The 20,173-nt window shown below is 36.2% G+C and overlaps 1 protein-coding gene across 1 annotated transcript; it reads left to right on the top strand.

Annotated features, from left to right (window-relative positions):
- The first annotated feature begins 1,174 nt into the window (after positions 1-1,174).
- Positions 1,175-19,467, top strand: LOC132308539 (choline transporter protein 1). Its single transcript, XM_059806644.1, has 10 exons — positions 1,175-1,477; positions 4,230-4,582; positions 4,771-4,916; positions 6,130-6,313; positions 13,577-13,650; positions 13,737-13,850; positions 14,469-14,825; positions 16,562-16,822; positions 17,631-17,858; positions 19,025-19,467. Exons 1-10 carry the CDS (start codon positions 1,293-1,295, stop codon positions 19,208-19,210), a joined length of 2,088 nt encoding a protein of 695 aa, XP_059662627.1. The 5' UTR covers positions 1,175-1,292; the 3' UTR covers positions 19,211-19,467.
- Positions 19,468-20,173: the final 706 nt, after the last annotated feature.

Raw genomic sequence — 20,173 nt, 5'->3', positions numbered from 1 at the left:
TTTCATTCTTATTAAATTATCTTTATTATATTTTCTCTTATGTAAATATTAATTATACTATTTACCTTAGAAATATTTTTAGTATCAATTTATCTTAAAAATGAAAAAAAGAAAAGAAAAATAGGTTTGTAACTACCATTTTCTAATTTTATTAACTTATTATTAAAATTTTATTATTTATAATAAAATGTAATACAACCAATTTAAACTTTTTTATCTTAAAAAAATATCATTTTTTTCATACAATATATTGATGAAAATTTAATAAAATACTTTTGAAAAAAAATACCTTCTTTTCATGTAATATATTCATTAAAAATAAAAATAAAAATTAATTTTTTTAAAAAAATTATACTAATTTTTGTATTTAAATAAATAATTAAAAAAATTAAAGGTAAATTTATGCAAATTTAATGGAAAATATCTCATCAAATTAGTATGAATTTTTTCATAATTTATTTAGATAAAAAAAAATATATATTAAATGTAATTCAATAAGAAGGGGCATTATGGTCATTTAATGAAATATAGTATAGTCCTTGGGTTGCTGCAACAAAAAGAGATAGTTAAGGGGTTTTACGCACAAAATATAATTTAAGGGGATTATTTGCAAATTTAAATATAGTTTAGGGGATTTTATACACTTTACCATTATTATTTTTTTCCTTTGTGTGTGTATCTTTAATAAATAGTGGACTCTTGTCAATCTTTTTCATTTTATTGGATAAATTTTACTTATCTTCCTAGATTTATCATCATTGCACGCAATCCTTTTATGTTTTATAATTCCACTTGCTTTCTCTATTAGTTACTTTTTTACCATTTTGCTTATAAAATATTTACTATCATAATGTCATTTAATATATAAGAGAGGTAAAATATTATACTGAAAATAATTCCTAACAAAGATTAAAAATTCAAGAGAGATAAATGGGATTATAAAATGTGGAGGGCTCTTTGTGAAATTTATCATATTTTTTTTGGCATAGCCCTGACGGCTTAAGGGGAGCCAACACAACATAAGCAAAGCGATGTGGACTTCAGATTCTCACCTTAAAGATATTGATATCCAACTGTATCTTTGTCTTAATACAAAATTTAACTTTGGAAAAAAAGAATTAACAAAATATTAATCTAATCCTAAAGAAGAAATATTCCCTAAACCCCCAGTCCTTCCTTCACAGTTCACACACCCTTGCTTTACTCTCTCTCTACTATCTAAAAGGTCCTCTCTCTAAAAACTTCCCCCTTCTCTCACTTGCTGCGGGAGGTAGAAGAAATACAGGGGAGAAATGAGGGGTCCTTTGGGGGCAGTGATAGGGAGGTACCCTTCAAGCGATGGAAATGCTCAAATGGGTGGAATCATAAGGCACAACAGAAAATGCAGAGACGTTGTTTTTCTTGTCATCTTCATTGCCTTCTGGGTCGCAATGATTGTCAACTCCAGCTTTGGATTCAACCAAGGAAACCCATTGAGGTAAAAGTACAAAAAGTACCCTCACATCATCTCATCTGATTTTCTGCTTTTTATTCTAATCGATCACTCTCATCCTAAGAAAGATAGATTTGCTTTTTGTCAATTGGGTTCTGTCTGCTTTAATTAGAATAACCTATTTTTCCAGTGAAAAATGTTCAGGTGTACTCGTAATGAGGCTTCATGTGATTTTATGTCTTTTTAGTTGATTTTGTTGAAGTAACCCCCTCATGGTAGTGTAAGATGTTGAATAAGGGTAGCCTCCAAGGTTTATGCTAGGACACTATGTGTGTGTCTACCCGTGTGCTTATGACAAGTAGGTGGTTAGCAACTTAGCATCTTCCATTTTTATTTTCTGGGAGTATTTGATTGTATCTTTGAAGTCATGTGCTTGGAGATTAGAATTTTGTTATCAAAATAATAGTGCTTAATTCTTTGCTTAAAAAGTTACATCTTGGAGGATTTCAAACTCATTGATTGTTTGCTCAATTATCAGGCATATTAGTTGATATTTGTTTTCGTGACTTGATATGAATAGTTTATGGTAATCATTGATTGACTGGATAAATTGTTACATTGGATTCTTCCTCATATAATGCATTTTATTCTTCTCCACCCAATTGGTCCTTTGAGCAGATACGGGGTGGTGGTTTAGGAAATTAAAGGTGTAACCTAGGTAAAACTAACTTTGGTTCTTTGCAGAGATCTAAAGTTAGCTCTCCTCAGTGTAATGGGTTTAATATCCAGGACTAATTATTTAAAGGGACTTGAATACAACTGCATAAGAGGTAGAATGGTTTCCCTAGCATGGTTGGTTCCTCGGTCATTACTGGACATATAGTTGTGAAGCCTGCAAGAAGTAATATAGTTTAGCTAAGCCGTTATGGTAATTTATTAGAAAGGCTTCTTTCTTCAGGAGTTTCATCTTATTTGTATTTCTATTACAATAATTTTTTTGTGGGTTGGTTATCAATCATCAAGCAATATTATGAGATCTATTAGACTGTGTTGACCTTTATGTGGAGATAAGAATTTTACTGGTTTTTCTGGAAATGGACTCGTATGAAATGAGCATCTCACAAGTTTTTGTTAATTTAACAGGATTGGACAAAACATTGAAAGTGAAGAACTAAGATGCGTATGCATTCTGTCTTGTCTAAAGATAACAAAGAAGATTTTTATTTGAGTGTTCATCAGTGATACTGTGCTGATAATGTTTTGTATACTGCCTTTTGTGAGAATTTGGCAACTGAAACTACTGCCGAGTTCTCTGCCATTTGAAGTGCAAAACATATTGATTGTTCACTCGAATTTCAGACACTTGGTGGATATATTTATTTGTGATTGATTTGAAGATCTCCTACCATGCTTGACTGACTGGATGAATTGCCACGTTGGATTCATCCTTATATAATGCCTTTTATTTTTCTCTTCCAAATTATTTGATCTTTTGGTCCTTTGAGTGGATATACTGTGCTAGTTCAGGAAATCATGGGTTTTACCTAGGTAAAAGTAACTTGATTTTTTGCAGAGATCTACAGGTAGCTCTTCTTACTGCAATGGGTTCATAGTCAGAACTAATTAAATAAGGGACTTAGGTAAAGTGGTAGTTGGTTTTCTTAGCATTGTGGGTTACTCACTACTAGACATATAGTTATGGAGCCTGGAAGAAGTAAGTATAATTGGCTAAGTCGTGAGGATGATTTATTATATTAAGGCTGCTTGCGTCAGCAGTTTCATCTTGAAATACTTTTATTACTTTAAAATTTCTGTTGGTTGGTCATTAAACTTCAGGCAAGGGTGTTGGCCTTTGGGCTGAGATTAGAAGCATCTCACTGGTTATTTTTGAGACGGACTCATAAGAGATGAGCGTCTCTCAAGGTTTGCTAATTCAACAGAACAGGACAATTCATTGAACTTGCAAAACTAAGATACGTTTGCATCTGGCTTGCCAAAAGATAATGAAGATGATTTTATTTGAGTGTTTTGTGAGAATTTGGCAACAGAAACTAAAAACATTCACACAATGAAGTCACTCAGAAATTATTCTTGAGTAATCTTGACAGGTTTACTATAAATATGCACTTTAATAGAAGGAAGTTTTCTCTTTATAGGTGTTGAACACTGTTCGTAATATATTTGCCAGTTGTTGACAGAGAATTCAAACATGCTTTACAAACTTTTTGTGAAAATTACCTATCCATAATTTCATAATTGCCCACTCTTTCATCAAAGAGATCTTGTTGCATTTGTTCTTTCAGTAACTAATATGTTGCTATTTCAATTTTGTCAATTAAATAAGAAAGATGGAAAGATTGAGTTGTCCAAATAAAATAAAAAGCTTGATAGCAGGACTGCCAAACGGTTGAAGCCAAATCCTGAAGAAGGCTGACAATAAATTCCCTAGTATTCCGTTGATTTGTAGCCGAAGATTCCAGAATTCTATTATATGAATAAATTGTCATATCTTCTGGAAAAAAAGGAAAGAATTAGTAGCAATAAATGTTTTAATCTTGTTATTGGTTGTGGTTTTTGACTGCTGATACAATGTCTGACCACTTGAGTTTTCATCTTAAAATCGTCTGAGTAACTTGCCTCGTGAGATTCTGGTGATTCAGAATGGTAAGTTAACGATGCATGAATCAAAAGGTTTTAATGGCTGGCCATTTATTTCTGTGTGCTTACTTCGTATAATTATATGACCTTTGCTTCTTTTCTTCCCATTGTTATGATAAGACGTGTTTTGAATTGCCAGGCTAAACTATGGGCTGGACTATAGAGGAAATGTGTGCGGCGACAGACATGCTGACCTTCATGAATTGGAACTCACCTACTGGTTAAATCCTAACCAGGTTTACCAGAGTGGTTTAAAGAAAACCAATTTCAAGCTTTCTAATGCACGCAGTATCTGCTTGATGGATTGCCCTATACCGTCAGAAGATGCCCTACTTTGGGTGTGTGATTATCCAGAGGGAGATGTTCATCTCTCAACTAATGATTGGATTGATAGGAATTATGATTATTTTGCTGACCTTACTCCCGAACTGAGGAACACCTCTCTTCAACTTCAAGGTCCTTGTTACCCTGTAATCTTCCCCAGTGTAAATGGTAAGTTAATTAGAGACGTTGCACATCAAGATGTCTGAGAGTGGGATAGAAGCTGTAGACTTAAATGGATTGATAATTATTTGTCTTTCGTTTTTCCAGTTTATGAGTTTATTGCTCTTATTTAAATAATCACGAACTCTTAGTTTTTGTAAATTCTTTCTTCTTAATCGTTTCTTGTTCTGTTTCAGTTTATTGGAGCTGCCAATTTATTGCTCGTGCATCAAATGCGTCTTTACGGCATTGGCAGCAGATGGGTGGAGTCAACGTCGTTGAGGACATTCTAGTAGATAAATCCATTCACAGGTCCATCAATTCTCGGTCTGCGGTCTTAAAGGTTGAGTAATCATTTGTCTATGACCTGCTCTACAGTGGTCTCAATGTTGTAGTACTCTGCTCATTTAGCTCCCCTGAATTCCTATTATTAAAATCATGGTTGGAGAAGACAAAATACATTAATGATCTTGTATGTGCATGAATTATGCAATATATTATTTTTCGATGTTCACGTCAAATTTTCAATATCTAAATTCTGTTTTTGTTCCATACTTTAAAATTCTTTTAAGACTTCCAACCATCCTATTCCATATACTCTAGTTTCCTTCTAAACTTGTGTTGAATATTTAGCATCTTATTCTTAAATTAATCTACTTGCATCCTTTTAAATTTTACTACATTTTTCTACTGTTTCATATCTATTTTCTTGTTCTTTATTATCCTTTAATATATGCATTTAGAGCCATCAGCGGATGTTGCCATGTTAACTTCTCTCCTGGAACAATCTTACAATCTTTCCATATAAGTTGGTCTACTCTTCTAGTTAGTAAACAATCAATCTTCTGTTTATTTAATCTGGTTTTAGAGGTCAATAATTTTTCATCTCTTTTTAAAATGAGCACTCTTTTTATAAGTTGATATTTATGCATAGTCTAACGTCGCCTCTCTAGCGACATTTCATCTCAAGATCTGTATCTTCCAAGTATCGTCTCATTCCGTCGACGATCTTTTGCAGTATTGCCGTTGAAGTTTTCTCTCCTTTACGCATTCCTTGAATTTATATATCCATACTTTTTTGGAAGTTATGCTTTTGCGTTTAGTCTTAAATGGGATGCTCAAGTGCCAATTATATAAACTCTATTTTCTCCCAATGAGTTCTATTGATGTTCTCCTTTCCCATTTTCTAGTCACAATTACAACAACTTTTATATTCTTGTCAACTTTGATTCTGCTCCCATTTTATGTTATATCTTGTATTTTCAATTGCCTTAACTATCTTTCACATCCACATAGTTTGTCATAGGTATACTATATTAACCCTTGCCCATTTTCACAAGCATTGAGGTGCTAATCAGTTATTGGTTCTTGCCAAGAGGTCTGCAGATGGAGTTCTTTACTGTCTATTACGAACTTCCTTCAATTTGCTATAACAAGTTATAAAATTGCATATATACCTTACTCCTTGTGGAACTTATTTAGGACTTGCCATTGATATGTTAATTGCAGATTGTGTGCACTAGAGTTGAAAATTATTAATTGTTTGTTATTTGCAGAGATATGTGGCTGATATTGGGAAGGCATGGCCAGTATTGATTGTTTGTGGAGGAATCCTGCCACTGTTTCTGTCAGTGGTATGGCTTTTGATGATTCGGCATTTTGTTGCTGGAATGCCATGGATAACAGTCATCCTCTTTAATGTTCTCATTATTTCAGTCACAATGTTCTACTACTTAAAAGGTCAGGATATATCCTTGTATTAAAGAAGACAATTGCTCATTATATAAAATGTTAATCCAAATACAACGAGAAGTTAACTTACAACTTACATAAGTGATGTTCTGCTGAAAGCAACATACATTCGTGCATTTGTTTGAAATCAACACTTTTTTTATTTGGTATTTTCATTTAATAATAACAGACAATGGAGCTTGCCATTGCCAAATCCTCAATAACCATTTCACCTGGCTACATGTGCCTACTATTTCACATGGCTGCATGAAAATTTTCTCACCAGTTATCTCTATTTTGGCCCATTTATTTAGTGAATTTATATTCCATCATATATTTCTCATTCTATTTTTAGGCCATACCATGTCCTTGTAACGCTTTCAACTTGAATTACTCCACCTTTTCTTGGTAGGTAGTCTTAATATTTGTTGCATGGTAGTCTCAATTGGGTAATTGGGTTTACTCTCATCTTATCCTCAACCAATACCATCTCTAACTTCTCATTGTTTTCTTTCCGTTCCAATTCTGTATTTCCTGCAGCTCAGAATATTTGCACTTTCTTCTTAATTACACTTGGATCCCAGAATTATTCTCGAATGCAGAGTGTTTTTTTTACTAAGGTTGTCAGTCAGCCAAGCACTCACCTAGGGAAATTCCTAAATTTGATAGCCATATATTATACACTAACCACGAAACACTCCAGTTAAATTTATTCTCTTCACCTACTCGATAGCTCCATAGCAACTTGGTCCAATCTCCAGATTATCCACTTCTTGTGAGTGGTTAAATCAAGATAATCAAAATGGTAGCTCTTGGTAATTTTCCAAGTCGTGGCTCTAGTTATTTAACTACTCCCTTTTTTCTTTCGTAGTTTCACTGCAAGTGAAGTTTTTAACACGATCATGTTTTTTTATTATCATTATTTTTATTTTTACATCTCTCATCATACTTTCACTGTTAGTGAATGCCTTGACACAGTCATGTTATCCAGAATTTTTTTGGCTAAATCTCTTTATAGATTTAGTCTAACATTTACCCTTGTTCTGGTCAGAGTTGGTGAATAATATGTATCTACATATTGATGTTAGCCTGTCACAGTCAATTCACTGGCCCCTCACGTTTCTTATTCTCTCAACGTGAAAGCATTCTTCTGACAGTAATAATTCACATCCTCTATACTTTGGTTTGCATTGTGTTAGAATGTTATATATATATATATATATGTTGGGCCATTATGTAATTACATTATATTAGTAGGCCCTTGTGTTATTAAGGAGGCTTGTATCCCTTATATAAGCCTATATAGGCTTATTTGGTAGAGTGTCGGTAAAATATATATACATTTGTTCTCTCTATTCTCTCTATCTCTTATGATAAACAACATGGTATCAGAGCGGGTTGTAGTTGTGATTGCATCTGGGTTGGGTTGTTCTTCTACAAATCAAAATCAAGATCGAAGCCAACTCTGTTCTTCGCTGAAGATTTGTTCGTCGTTCTCAGATCTGACTCGCTGAAGATTTGTTCGTCGTTCTCAAATCTGACGCCTTTTGTTTTGCTGGTCGAGGCTTCCTTGGCTGTCGCAAGTTGCAGAAGCTCCATCATCGCGATCCCTCTCCGCTCCGTTGTTAGATCGCTGTTTTTTTTTTTTTTGTTGTTGGGTTGTCGTCACCGCTGCAAGGGCTAGGGTGTGTACTAGCCTTGTTTTTCCATTGCGAATCTCGGGTGCTGGAATTTCTTGTTGGTGGCAGAGTTCTGGTTCTCGCCGGCGCTGATTGTGAAGGAGAAGGGTGGTGTTTGGCTGCAGGAGTGAGGCTATTCCAACCCTGGTTTACTAAACCTGGGATAGTTATTCCAACCCTGGTTTCGTAAACCCGGGATAGCCCAGATTCGGCCCGTTTGACCAGATCCAATCCGAGGTCCGATCCGTCCCGTCCGTCCAGACCTGGCCCGCTCATCCGGATCCGACCCGTTATCCGGATCCGACCCGTTTGCCCAGATCCGAACTGTTCTCGGATCCGACCCGTTTGCCCAGGTTCGGCCCGAATACCAATTCTGCTTCATATTTTCTTCTCTGTTTTGCTGGGTAAGACATGGCCTCCACTTCAGATTTGTTTTCTCCCACTTCTGGTCTTCATTCTTCCATGACTTCTGTTAAACTCAATGGGAAGAACTATATACTGTGGGCTAAATCAGTTAAATTTTTTCTCAAAGGTAGAGGCCTTGGTAATCATCTGACTAAAGAGAAACTCAAGGAAACTGATGCTTCTTTTGATGCATGGGAAAAGGAAGATGCTCAGATCATTTCTGTGATGATAAACAGTATTGAACCCCAAATTAGTACAACTTTACTTTATTTGGATACTGCAAAGGAGATATGGGACAGATTGTAGCAACTGTATTCTGGGATAGGTAATATCACTCGTGTTTATGAGCTTTGTAAGCAGTATTTTCATCTTGAACAAGGTAGTCACAGTATAGAAGAGTATTATTCCAAAGTTATGGGCATTTGTGAGGAGTTGAATATGTATCAGCCCATTACTTCTGATGTTCGCAGTATGCAACAACAACGTGAGGACTTTAATGTTGTTCGTTTTCTTACTGGTTTGTCCTCAGTTTATGAGTCTTTTCGTTCACAGATTATGGGCAGTCCCACACTTCCATCTCTTGCTGATGTGTTTTCTAGACTTCAGTGCGCTACACTTGTCAGTGATACCTCCACTTTGAATACTGGGCAGAGTGGTGAGCGTTCAGCATTGATTGTTTCAAAGGGTGAAAATACTGTTTTCCGTGGAGGTCGTGGGGGACACTCCACACGTGGCGCTCGTGATTCACGGGGAGGACGTGGCCGTGGCTGTGGCAGGGAATCACGAAAATGTACTCATTGTGGTCTTTCTAATCATACTGTGAATTTTTGTTGGGACCTTCATGGCAAACCATCTAGTTATGCAAATCAAGTTTCCTCCTCTCTGAATGATGTTGCTTCTGGATCTCATAATGTAGCTGAATCAGATACGGTCCTTGTCTCACGTGATGAGTATACTCAGTTTTTGTCTTATAAGCAAGCATCTAATTCATCTTCCACGGCTACCTTTGCCCAGTCAGGTACTGCACCCACATGTCTATTGTCTTCCACTCGCAGTCCTTGGATCATAGACACTGGAGCATCCGATCATATGACTGGATGTTTTTCTCTTCTATCTGATTTTAATTCTGTACCTCCTTCTCAAAGAGTTACCCTTGCTAACGGTTCCTCCGCTAAGGTTTCAGGTTTGGGGACAACTCAACTTAGTGATTTCTTGTCTCTCTCATCTGTTTTATATGTTCCTCAGTTTCCCTTTAATTTAATGTCTGTCAGTAAGCTTAGTAAATCTCTTCAGTGCTCTGTTATCTTTTATCCTACTTTTTGTGTGTTTCAGGATCTCAAGATGAAGAAGACGATTGGTACGGGGAATGAAGCTGGTGGCTTATATTACTTTGATGTGGCACCTTATCCTGTGGCTCTTCAGTCTTCTCTGTCTCCATTCCAGTGGCACTGTCGTCTTGGACACCCGTCACTTCAAGTTTTGCAGCGTCAAGTTCCTAGTCTTAGTAATTTGAAATTCTTGTCATGTGAGGTTTGTCAACTTAGTAAGTACCATCGTGTGTCTTTCAAGTCTAGGGTTAATAATCGTGTCTCTAGTCCTTTTCATTTGGTTCATTCAGATGTATGGGGTCCAATAAAGCATTCTTCAATCAATAAATTTCATTATTTTGTGACATTTGTGGATGATTATTCTCGCCTGACTTGGTTGTTTTTAATGAAAGATCGTTCTGAGTTATTTTTAATTTTTCAAAAATTTCGAAAAGAAATCAAAACTCAGTTTGGCTGTCCAATTCGTATTTTACGTTCTGATAATGCTAAGGAATATTCTGCAACCCCTTTTGATGCCTATCTTAGTGATAAAGGAATTATTCATCAAAATTCATGTGTTTATACTCCTCAACAAAATGGAGTTGCAGAACGTAAGAATCGACACCTCTTAGAAGTAACCCGTGCTCTTTTGTTTCATATGCGCATGCCTAAACGGTTTTGGGGTGATGCTATTCTTACTGCCTGTCATCTTATTAACCGTATGCCGTTATCTGTATTAGATGGCAAATCTCCACATTCTATATTATTTCCTGATTCTCCTTTGTTTTCTCTTACTCCTCGAGTTTTTGGCTGTGTCTGTTGTGTCCACAATCTTGGTCCTGGTTTTGATAAACTTGACCCACGTGCCACAAAGTGTGTATTTCTTGGATACTCTCGTTCTCATAAAGGTTATCGTTGTTATAGTCCTGTTTCTCAACGGTACTTTATTAGCGTGGATGTGACCTTTTGTGAGTCCGTCCCATATTTTTCAGATAGTGATTCAATTCTTGATATTACTTCTGAGTCGCTTCTTCCTGCGGTTCCACTTCCCTCACTTTCTCTTCAGCCTAGATCTCCTTTGCCTGCCCCGTTACAGGCGTACACTCGAAGACCAAAGCCATCTGCTGTCGTGCCTCCTCCGTCGTCTTCAGAGTCTTTGGATCCAACACCTTCCACTGTGTCTGAATCCTTGCCTATTGCACTACGTAAAGCTCCTCGCTCCTGTGTTACTAAACATCCCATTGCTCAGTATGTCTCTTATAATTCCTTATCGCCATCTTTCTCATGTTTTTCCTCTCAATTGTCTACTACATTTGTTCCTAAGACTGTGCATGATGCTTTGTCTGATTCGGGCTGGAGGAAAGCCATGCAAGATGAAATTGCTGCTTTGCATCAGAATGACACGTGGAATCTTGTTCCTTTATCTCCAGGTGTCAAACCAGTTGGTTGTCGCTGGGTCTACATTGTGAAGTATTTTCCAGATGGGTCCGTTGAGCGGTTAAAAGCTCGTCTTGTTGCCAAAGGTTATACCCAGACTTATGGTATTGACTATGATGAGACGTTTGCCCCTGTTGCTAAGATTTCTTCTATTCGTGTTTTGATTTCTCTTGCTGCTAATAGACATTGGCCTCTGTTTCAGTTAGACGTTAAAAATGCTTTTTTGCATGGTGACTTAGTCGAAGAGGTTTATATGGAGCAACCACCTGGGTTTGTTGCTCAGGGGGAGTCTCTTCACACTGTTTGTCGCCTTAAAAAGGCCCTATATGGATTGAAACAATCTCCCCGGGCTTGGTTTGGAAAATTCTCTGAGGCAGCATTAAAATTTGGTCTTAACAGATGTCAGATTGACCATTCGGTATTTCACCAGCGCACTAAAGCTGGCTTCATCTTTCTTGTTGTATATGTAGATGATATTGTGATCACAGGTGATGATTCTGAAGGCATTGCTAAGTTGAAGTTGTTTCTGCAATATCGATTCCACACTAAAGACTTGGGTAAACTTAGGTATTTCTTGGGTATTGAAGTTGCTAGATCCAAGAAGGGTATAAGTTTATTACAACGAAAATATGTGTTGGATTTATTAGAAGAAACAGGTATGTTGGGTGGTCGCCCGGTTGATGCTCCTATGGATTCGAATACAAAACTTGTGTCTGATGAGGGTGATCTATTTAATGATCCGGGCAGATTTCGTCGTCTAGTTGGGAAATTAATTTATCTCACTATCACTCGACCTGATATTTCATATGCAGTTAGTGTTGTAAGTCAGTTTATGGGAGCTCCTAGAATGCCACATTGGATTGCTGTTCTTCGGATTATCCGATATCTCAAGCAAGCTCCAGGTGTTGGGTTACTATATAAATCAAATGGTCATCTCAGGGTGGAAGGTTTTACAGATGCCGATTGGGCTGGTTCTCCTTCAGATAGGAGATCTACTACAGGCTACTGCACATTTGTAGGAGGCAATCTTGTTACATGGCGAAGTAAAAAGCAAACGGCGGTAGCTCGATCTAGTGCTGAAGCTGAGTATAGGGCAATGGCTCATACTACTAGTGAGTTGACCTGGATACAACATTTTCTAAAAGAACTTGGGTTGACAGTTGAAGTTCCTACTCCATTGTTCTGTGATAATCAAGCAGCAGTTCACATTGCCTCAAATCCTGTGTTTCATGAGAGGACCAAACATATTGAAGTTGATTGTCACTTCATTCGAGAAAAGATATTGCTTGGGAGCATCTCTACTCCATTCGTGAAGTCTGAAGATCAATTAGCTGATATGTTTACCAAAGCATTGGGTCATAACCGGTTAAGAATTATTTGTTCCAAGCTAGGATTATTTGATATTTATTCTCCAGCTTGAGGAGGAGTGTTAGAATGTTATATATATATATATGTTGGGCCATTATGTAATTACATTATATTAGAAGGCCCTTGTGTTATTAAGGAGGCTTGTATCCCTTATATAAGCCTATATAGGCTTATTTGGTAGAGTGTCGGTAAAATATATATACATTTGTTCTCTCTGTTCTCTCTATCTCTCATGATAAACAACACATTGCATTGTTCACGATTCCACGGTTGTTAAAGGCCTTGTATCTAGGAAACATGGATGCTCTTCTAGGGGGTGCCATGGCTTGTCCAACATGGACATGCATGGGACACAGCCGGATCATGTGTCCAGCACGGTTAGGAGTGTCTTGGAGTTTGGATACTTTACTAGATTGGACACGGATGGGATATTGCCGGGACACGTTAAGGACATGTTTGGGACACGGTAGGGTAGTTTCGCAATTATTTTCTTTAAAAAGGGATTCTAATGCAATTTTAAAACATATTATGGGTCAATAGAAAAATAATAATGTCAACTAGGAAAAAAAAGAAAAATAATGTAAAGTTTTAGGGAAAAAAACAAAACCCCCATCCAACTTAGCCCCAAACAGTGATTATATTCATGTAATGAGGATAAAATGAGCAAAAATCAATTTTTTGAATAGTTTGATTTTTCTTGTCTTTGTCCATATCGTATCATACCCAGCGTCCCATGTCTGCATTGGTGCTTCATAGCCTTGTATAAAAGAGATTTTTTAAGTGAACCCAGATTCCCCAACTTTGTTAATTAGTAGCCTACGAAGTAGAAATTGCACTGCCCTTACTCTAAACTATATCACCAACCACATATAGGATACCCATTGCTTGAGTATAATGTTTCATTCTAATGGCTTGCTTGAATAGTTCTGGTGCATCTGTCACTGTTTTGGTAAACCCTTTGAATGCTAAGAGAAGTTGTTTACTTCAATCTGTTGTTTATGGCTTTATGCTTGAATGTTTGGATAGCAATAAATGAACTATAACTGTGAATTGTTTTATTTATTTCTTTCTTTTAGCTGGATGGATTGGAAACGATGTTGTCTCGCCCATCATTGGTGAGCATGATCCATATTATCACGTATCTGCAAGGGTGGGTTTCCAACACTGACCATAATCTTATTTAATGAAGCTATTATATGATTCTGTGATTTATTTATTTGAGTTTGCATCTTTTAGGAGCTTAACCATCTACGCGCTGTTGCTGTTCTCATGACTGTTGTAATGGTTGTTGCTATCCTCTCATCAATTGCCATTGTTCGACGAATCCTTATGGCAACCTCTGTCTTGAAGGCAAGTATGATGGTTTTACAAACAATAGACATAAAAAAATGATTTTCAAATTTCTCAAGAAACCTTAACATAAATCTTTTAGTGCATTAATTATGACGAGGTTTAAGCTTCAATTTCAAGTTAAGCTCTGAAAATATTTGGAGCTGAAAATTAACGAAAACGTACCAGTTCAACTTGTAAATTGCCTTGAATATTGATGTTGTATTGAACCTTGTCAAAGATGCAAGTAAAAAATTTTATGTGCACTTATGGAGGTTTCTGAAGTTCAGATATATGTACAAAGGCATTGATACATGCAAGTGCACCTGGGGGATGGATTTGCTCTTTCTGGATGCCACGTCCTCATTTAGGGCTTAAAAGTAGTTTGTGTCTAAATCTTCATGAAGATCTTATCCTCTCAAATAGCCTGAAAAGGAGAATGTTATCAATCTAGACTCGTTTTTCCTACGTCTACCACACATGCATTGCTATACCATTTCTGTAGATTGTTGGCCACTCTGGCAATGGAGAGCCTTTATTATTGGATTGGGTTTCTGTGACATGAATACATAGATGGTATATATACATTAAGTTGATTATTTTCCTTGTTGTAACGATTTGTTAAATATCTGCATGCAGGTTGCTGCAAAGGTCATTGGAGAAGTTCAAGCACTTATAATTTTTCCAGTCATACCATACACTATCCTTGCAGTTTTTTATATGTTCTGGTTTTCAGCTGCTCTACATCTTTTTAGTTCTGGTCAGGTCGTCCAGAATGACTGCAAGTCCAACTGCTGTGCTTATGATCTTGGGTCAAAACGGCTGAGATGTGATAGTTGCTGTGGTTTTAGAGTCCACTACACATCTCACATTGCAGCTGCAATTCTCTTCCACTTGTTCGGATGTTATTGGGCTACACAGTTTTTCATAGCATGCTCTTCAACTGTGATTGCAGGGTCTGTTGCTTCCTACTATTGGGCTCGCGGTGAAACATCGGTAATCTATTAATCCATATGCATAAATATTATAAATTGTGCACATCAAATTATATGGACATTAGATTCATGTTCATTTTACCCGTCAATACTTGTGGACATGGTCAAACTCATCCACAACACTGAAATGCTAAACTTCATTGCCTTATCCCTCTAAATAAATGATGTTTTGAATTAGAAATTTTCTGTTAACAAGCTTTACTATTCAGTGACGGACCAGAAATTTGTTTCAGTGGAGGCGATTTTAAACAATAATGAGGTAAAAAAAAAAAAAAAAAAAATCAACTAAAATAATATTTAACTTAATTATAGATTGGTAACATTTTCGTAAATTACATTCACAATTGTCCTCAACTAGTTTCATGATTTTAAAATGTTACAACACTACTAAGTATATCACCAAGGGTAGTAACTCAGTGGTATCCCTCTACCTCTCAAAGTGAAAGGTTCTGAGTTTCACATCTTTATAAGGGTAAATTGTGTATGTGTTTTATTCTCAGGGAGAAAAACCAACGCTGTTAAATTTATATTTCTTAATCTCTGTGTGACCGTCCTAACTGATCAACGGCAAGGTCATAAGAAAATAAACTAATGGATATAGTTTGTCTTTTTTTGGCTTAATCATAAATTAATTATGACTTATCTTTCCGTACTTGCACTTCTTCCATAAAGAGAAGATTGGCAACGAAAAAAAAAGAAAGGTTCTTAGCCAAAAGAACCAACTGAATAGAAAGAAAATTATTTATTTAGTTATTCAAAAAGAATCGTGGTTGATGGAGGGAGGGAAGGTTGATGGAGACAAGAGGTGATTTAGTTCTTGGCTATTGTTAATGTGCATAGACGTGAGTGAGAGAAGAAAAAAATCAATGGGGGCAAAGGATAAAAGTTTTGGGGTATATTTATCCAAAATTTTATAGCTAAAAATAGGAATTTTAAAATTCCAGTGGGGGCACTGCACTGGGCTTCACATGGGCCCGTCCCTGCTATTATTATTATTATATGAAACTATCTTTAATTATTACTCTCTTAGCTGATCCTTTTAGCATTATGTACATGCAGTTAAAGAAAGACTTTTTTCAAAAAGAAAAAATAAAACCTAGAAACTAAATAAAACATGTTCTTTTTTTTTTCCTTGGTCTAAATAAAACGTGTTCTTCAATCACATTTTATTAAGTTTTCACTAACAACTGATACAGGCGTTAGATTTTGAGACCCATAACCAGACTATGGTTGCATATTCATCACTATTTGTAAACACGATAATTTCAGACCCTGTGAATTTTATTTGCCCAAATTTCAACTCCAAGTAACCTTTATCTTCTTGTTGGAACAGTTAAGAATCTGTCATTTCCCTTCATATGATGCCTGTGCCATACTCTTCATCAGACCTATCCGTTGCCTTTAATAAATAAAAAAAAAAAAGTTTCAGGATCCGTGTTCAACAACTTCATCATCAAGAAAACCTAATACTCCAACTAATTAGGTCATTTATATGTATCCAATGTCATCATTCAGCTTTGTTGGGTTTCAGTACATTGTTTCTGAATGGTTTGTACATACATTTATATTCCATACACTAATAAAAGTTTCTTCAGATTGCTAGATAATATATGTGATTTAACATCTATAATTAGCAAATGCAGGGACTTGAGATCATTTTTCTTGGTTGATTTGGATTTCAATTCCTTATGCATTTTTTTTCCTCTGACTAAATGTGTATATTTGTTGTAAATGCAGCCTGAGATTCCATTTCTCCCAGTTTTCTCTTCAATGAGGCGGCTTATGCGTTACAGCCTAGGGTCTGTGGCTATTGGCTCTCTAATTGTAACATTTGTTGAATCCGTCCGATTTATACTTGAGGCAATTCGTCGCAAACTGAAAGTTGCCAATACCATCCCTGAATCCTTGGTTGGAAGGGTGGCGTTTTATTCTTCTCGATGTTGCCGGAAGTGTTTCGAGTGGACCATCAAATCTGTGAACCGCAATGCCTATATTATGGTAATTACTAAAAAATTGGTATCAAGCAAAGTGTGTGGACATGTGTTGGTGGTGTTTGCACAATGCTTTCCTTTAAGTTCATATTCTAGGTAATAATTTTCTTTCACAGAGGGGAATATGCTATCTTGGCATAAAAAAAGGGGAACATTCATGTGGTAGGCATGAATAATTTACTGCACTGCCTTCCATGTGGTAGGCATGCCAGGAGCCAAATATTATTATTTTTTTTTTCCTAGTTGGTACTCACACACACATGCCTCCACCGAGGTTCGAACCCCTTAACTCCCTTTGGACGGTAGGCATGCCAGGAGCCATTAGTTCTCACATGGAAGATATGTTCATAAAAGATCATATTATATGGTTATGATTACTGCCAGTTTTGAGAAATTACCTTGTAATGGTTTTCAACATGTTACATCATGTAAGGTATGCTACCATTGGATTTTAAATGTCACTCTTCTTTTATTTCTGAAAAAAAATCCACTGGTCTGGTGGATTTTCACATGACAAGCTAAGCCATGATACTTATGAAACCTAGCTACATAAAATCCAATTCACTGGAGAGTCAAAGGGAATTGAATTTTTGCATTCTGTGACTCTATATTTTTGTTATTACAGGTTTCGCCATATGACTTCCAGTCACTACAATTTGAACTCCTCTCTCTCTCCCCTCCAAGATTCTCTGTTTAAAACCCATATTATGCATACCTTAATGCAAGTACATACTTGATATATGTTGGAACTATATTTTGGTGTCTTAATGATTATGTATCTCTGTTTCTTAAACTTGTGCTTCTGACTCTTGCAGATTGCCATAACAGGCAAAGGCTTCTTTCGAGCTTCTGAGATCGCTACAGAACTAATCATCAGTAACATCCTTCGAATAGGGAAGGTTAATGTGATTGGAGATGTTATTCTCTTTCTTGGGAAGTTATGTGTCAGCCTTTCATGTGCAGTTTTTGCTTTCCTCATGTTGGATACTCACAAATACAGATCTGCCCATAACAAGATATCTTCCCCACTGTTTCCTGTCCTGGTATGGTTCTCATGATTTACTCTTGCATTTTGAATGGTTCTTTAAATAGTTTTCTGTAACTATTGAAGAACAGTAATCAAAGTTTAACAAATCTTTAGTTGATAAATAGCTGGTTAAAAATAATAAAAGAATACAGTTAAGGTAGGGAAGCAACCCGGAAAAAGAATAAAAATACGATACATGGGAAAACAATTTTGGATAATCTCTTTGATTTGATGCTCAGTCACTACTCTTATCAGATTGGGTTGAACAGGATGGTTTGTAGTGATGTTCAGATTTTATATTTCGGTAATTTATATGGGTTGTAGCTACTAAAATAGAAGGTTGAGGTTTCAAGTCCCCATAGGGGCAAAAAGTGGAAGTGTGAGTAGAGAAAGAGTGTAAGGGTTCTCTATAGCTCAATAAGGAGTTATTAATTGTAAAGGTTTCATTTATTTATTTATTTGGTAAAAGGAATAAACAAAGGTTTTGATTAAACAAGAAAAGAAATCCTTATACTGTGCTATTGGATGAGGGTTCGTAGCTTGATGATTGTAACATTAATAATCTATGGTATTGAAGAATTGGCATAAGGTGAAATTACTGTTCTGGTAGATTTGGTCTATTTGACGGATACTGGCATCTCCTGCAAATGGAAGAGTAATTCCTGCCATTTTGATAGAGTATGCCTATATGCAAAGTTCGAGTTTGATTAATTTTCTTTGCTTTCTTATTTTTGTTTCTTCTTTTTCTGCCAGTGAATTATTAGAATGTACATAGAAAAAGAAGTGAGAGTAAAGATATTATTCTGGAAGTTCTCACTAGTCATTTCTTCTCATTTGTGTTTCTTTTCTTCCTTCCCTTCAAAAGTATACAAGATAATTTATATTTTAGTCTTGATGTCAACCAGAAAGCTTGCGAGTAGGCTGTCACACACCCTCCCCCCCAGTGGGGGTAGAAAAAACACATTACAAACTATCAAGAAAAAGACAGTAGACAGCACATCACACTCACCAGCATGCTCACATTGCTAACAGAACACGCTACATACTTCTCTCATTAATCCCCGCTTTCCTTTTCCATTTGGAAGTATAGTGAAATGTTTCTTTGTAAGGAGACTACTTCCACTCTTACAATTCACATTGTATCGGAGTTAATACTTGTGAATCCTCATTTGTTTATTGCAGGTGTCCTGGGCTCTAGGTTATGTTGTTGCTACTCTTTTCTTTGCGGTTGTGGAGATGTCAATCGATACTATCATCCTTTCGTTTTGCCAGGATTCTGAAGAGCACCAAGGGACAGCCCAATATGCTCCTCCCCTTCTCATTGAGACCCTCAATGACCAAAATGAGATGCAAAGACTCACTCAGTGAAACCTTTGAAAGACCTTAGTGCCTATTTTTCTTTTCACCTTGCTTAATGGAAATTCAGATATTGTAATATGATATAGTGTCTCGTTCCTTTCTCATCTTCATTTCCTATCTAACAACTTAATTTTTGCTGATCTGTTCACCCCATTCCTGAATAGTTCTACACTCCCCCAATGTGTATATATTTTCTTTGGAAGAGATCAGAATGAGTAGAAGCAACTTTATTATTATATGGGTTGAAACACAGTTTCAAATCTTAACATGGTGGGAGTGAAGTATCAGAATAAATTCTAGAGTCAGGCCTATAATTAGTCGGTCCCATTGTGAGACAAGAATGTTGCTATATTTGAAGATGTGCCAAATATAAACAGGGTTGAATGAATGCCTTCTAAAACAGTCATTTTGTTTTCACAAAATATTTTTTTGGAGTGGGAACATGTTAGAATCATATAATGTAACAGGTAGAGGTTATCTCGAAGGTTTCACCAATGAAACAGAAAACCAAGATTGAAAGGACGTGTACCCATATCAAAACCCCAGGCAAGCTGCTTACCAAAAGCTAAAGCCTATTGAAAATATATATTTTAAAAAAAAAGGAATCCAGAAATTCATCAACTCTGTTTAGCAATTAGTGCTTTGTTAAAGGCCTTGGTAAATCTAAATTCCGAAACTCCTGCAGTTGTGTACAGAGCCAAATTCCCAACTGGGTCTTAGACACAACAATCTCACTACACTGTTACTGATGGTATCTCCGACACATCTGCAGCGTAATACCTTCCCTCTTCACCAGGCAACCAATAACAGTGTGGTAATACTAATAATAATATCATCAATATTATGGAGAAAGAATTCATGCTGCTAAGCAAATTTTAGGAAATAGTGACTTCTGCTGAGAACATTAATTGGCAACGTATTGAAATGTCCTTCCAAAATTAACCAAATTTCTCTTCCAAATCATTTTAAATG

This window comes from Cornus florida, unplaced genomic scaffold (genome assembly GCF_030987335.1).
Source record: "Cornus florida cultivar Cherokee Brave unplaced genomic scaffold, ASM3098733v1 CherokeeBrave_3.0.0_Hap2_Chr05, whole genome shotgun sequence".
Lineage (NCBI taxonomy): Eukaryota > Viridiplantae > Streptophyta > Magnoliopsida > Cornales > Cornaceae > Cornus > Cornus florida.
Note: the sequence above shows the minus strand (reverse complement) of the source record. Positions and strands in the feature narration are given on the sequence as shown.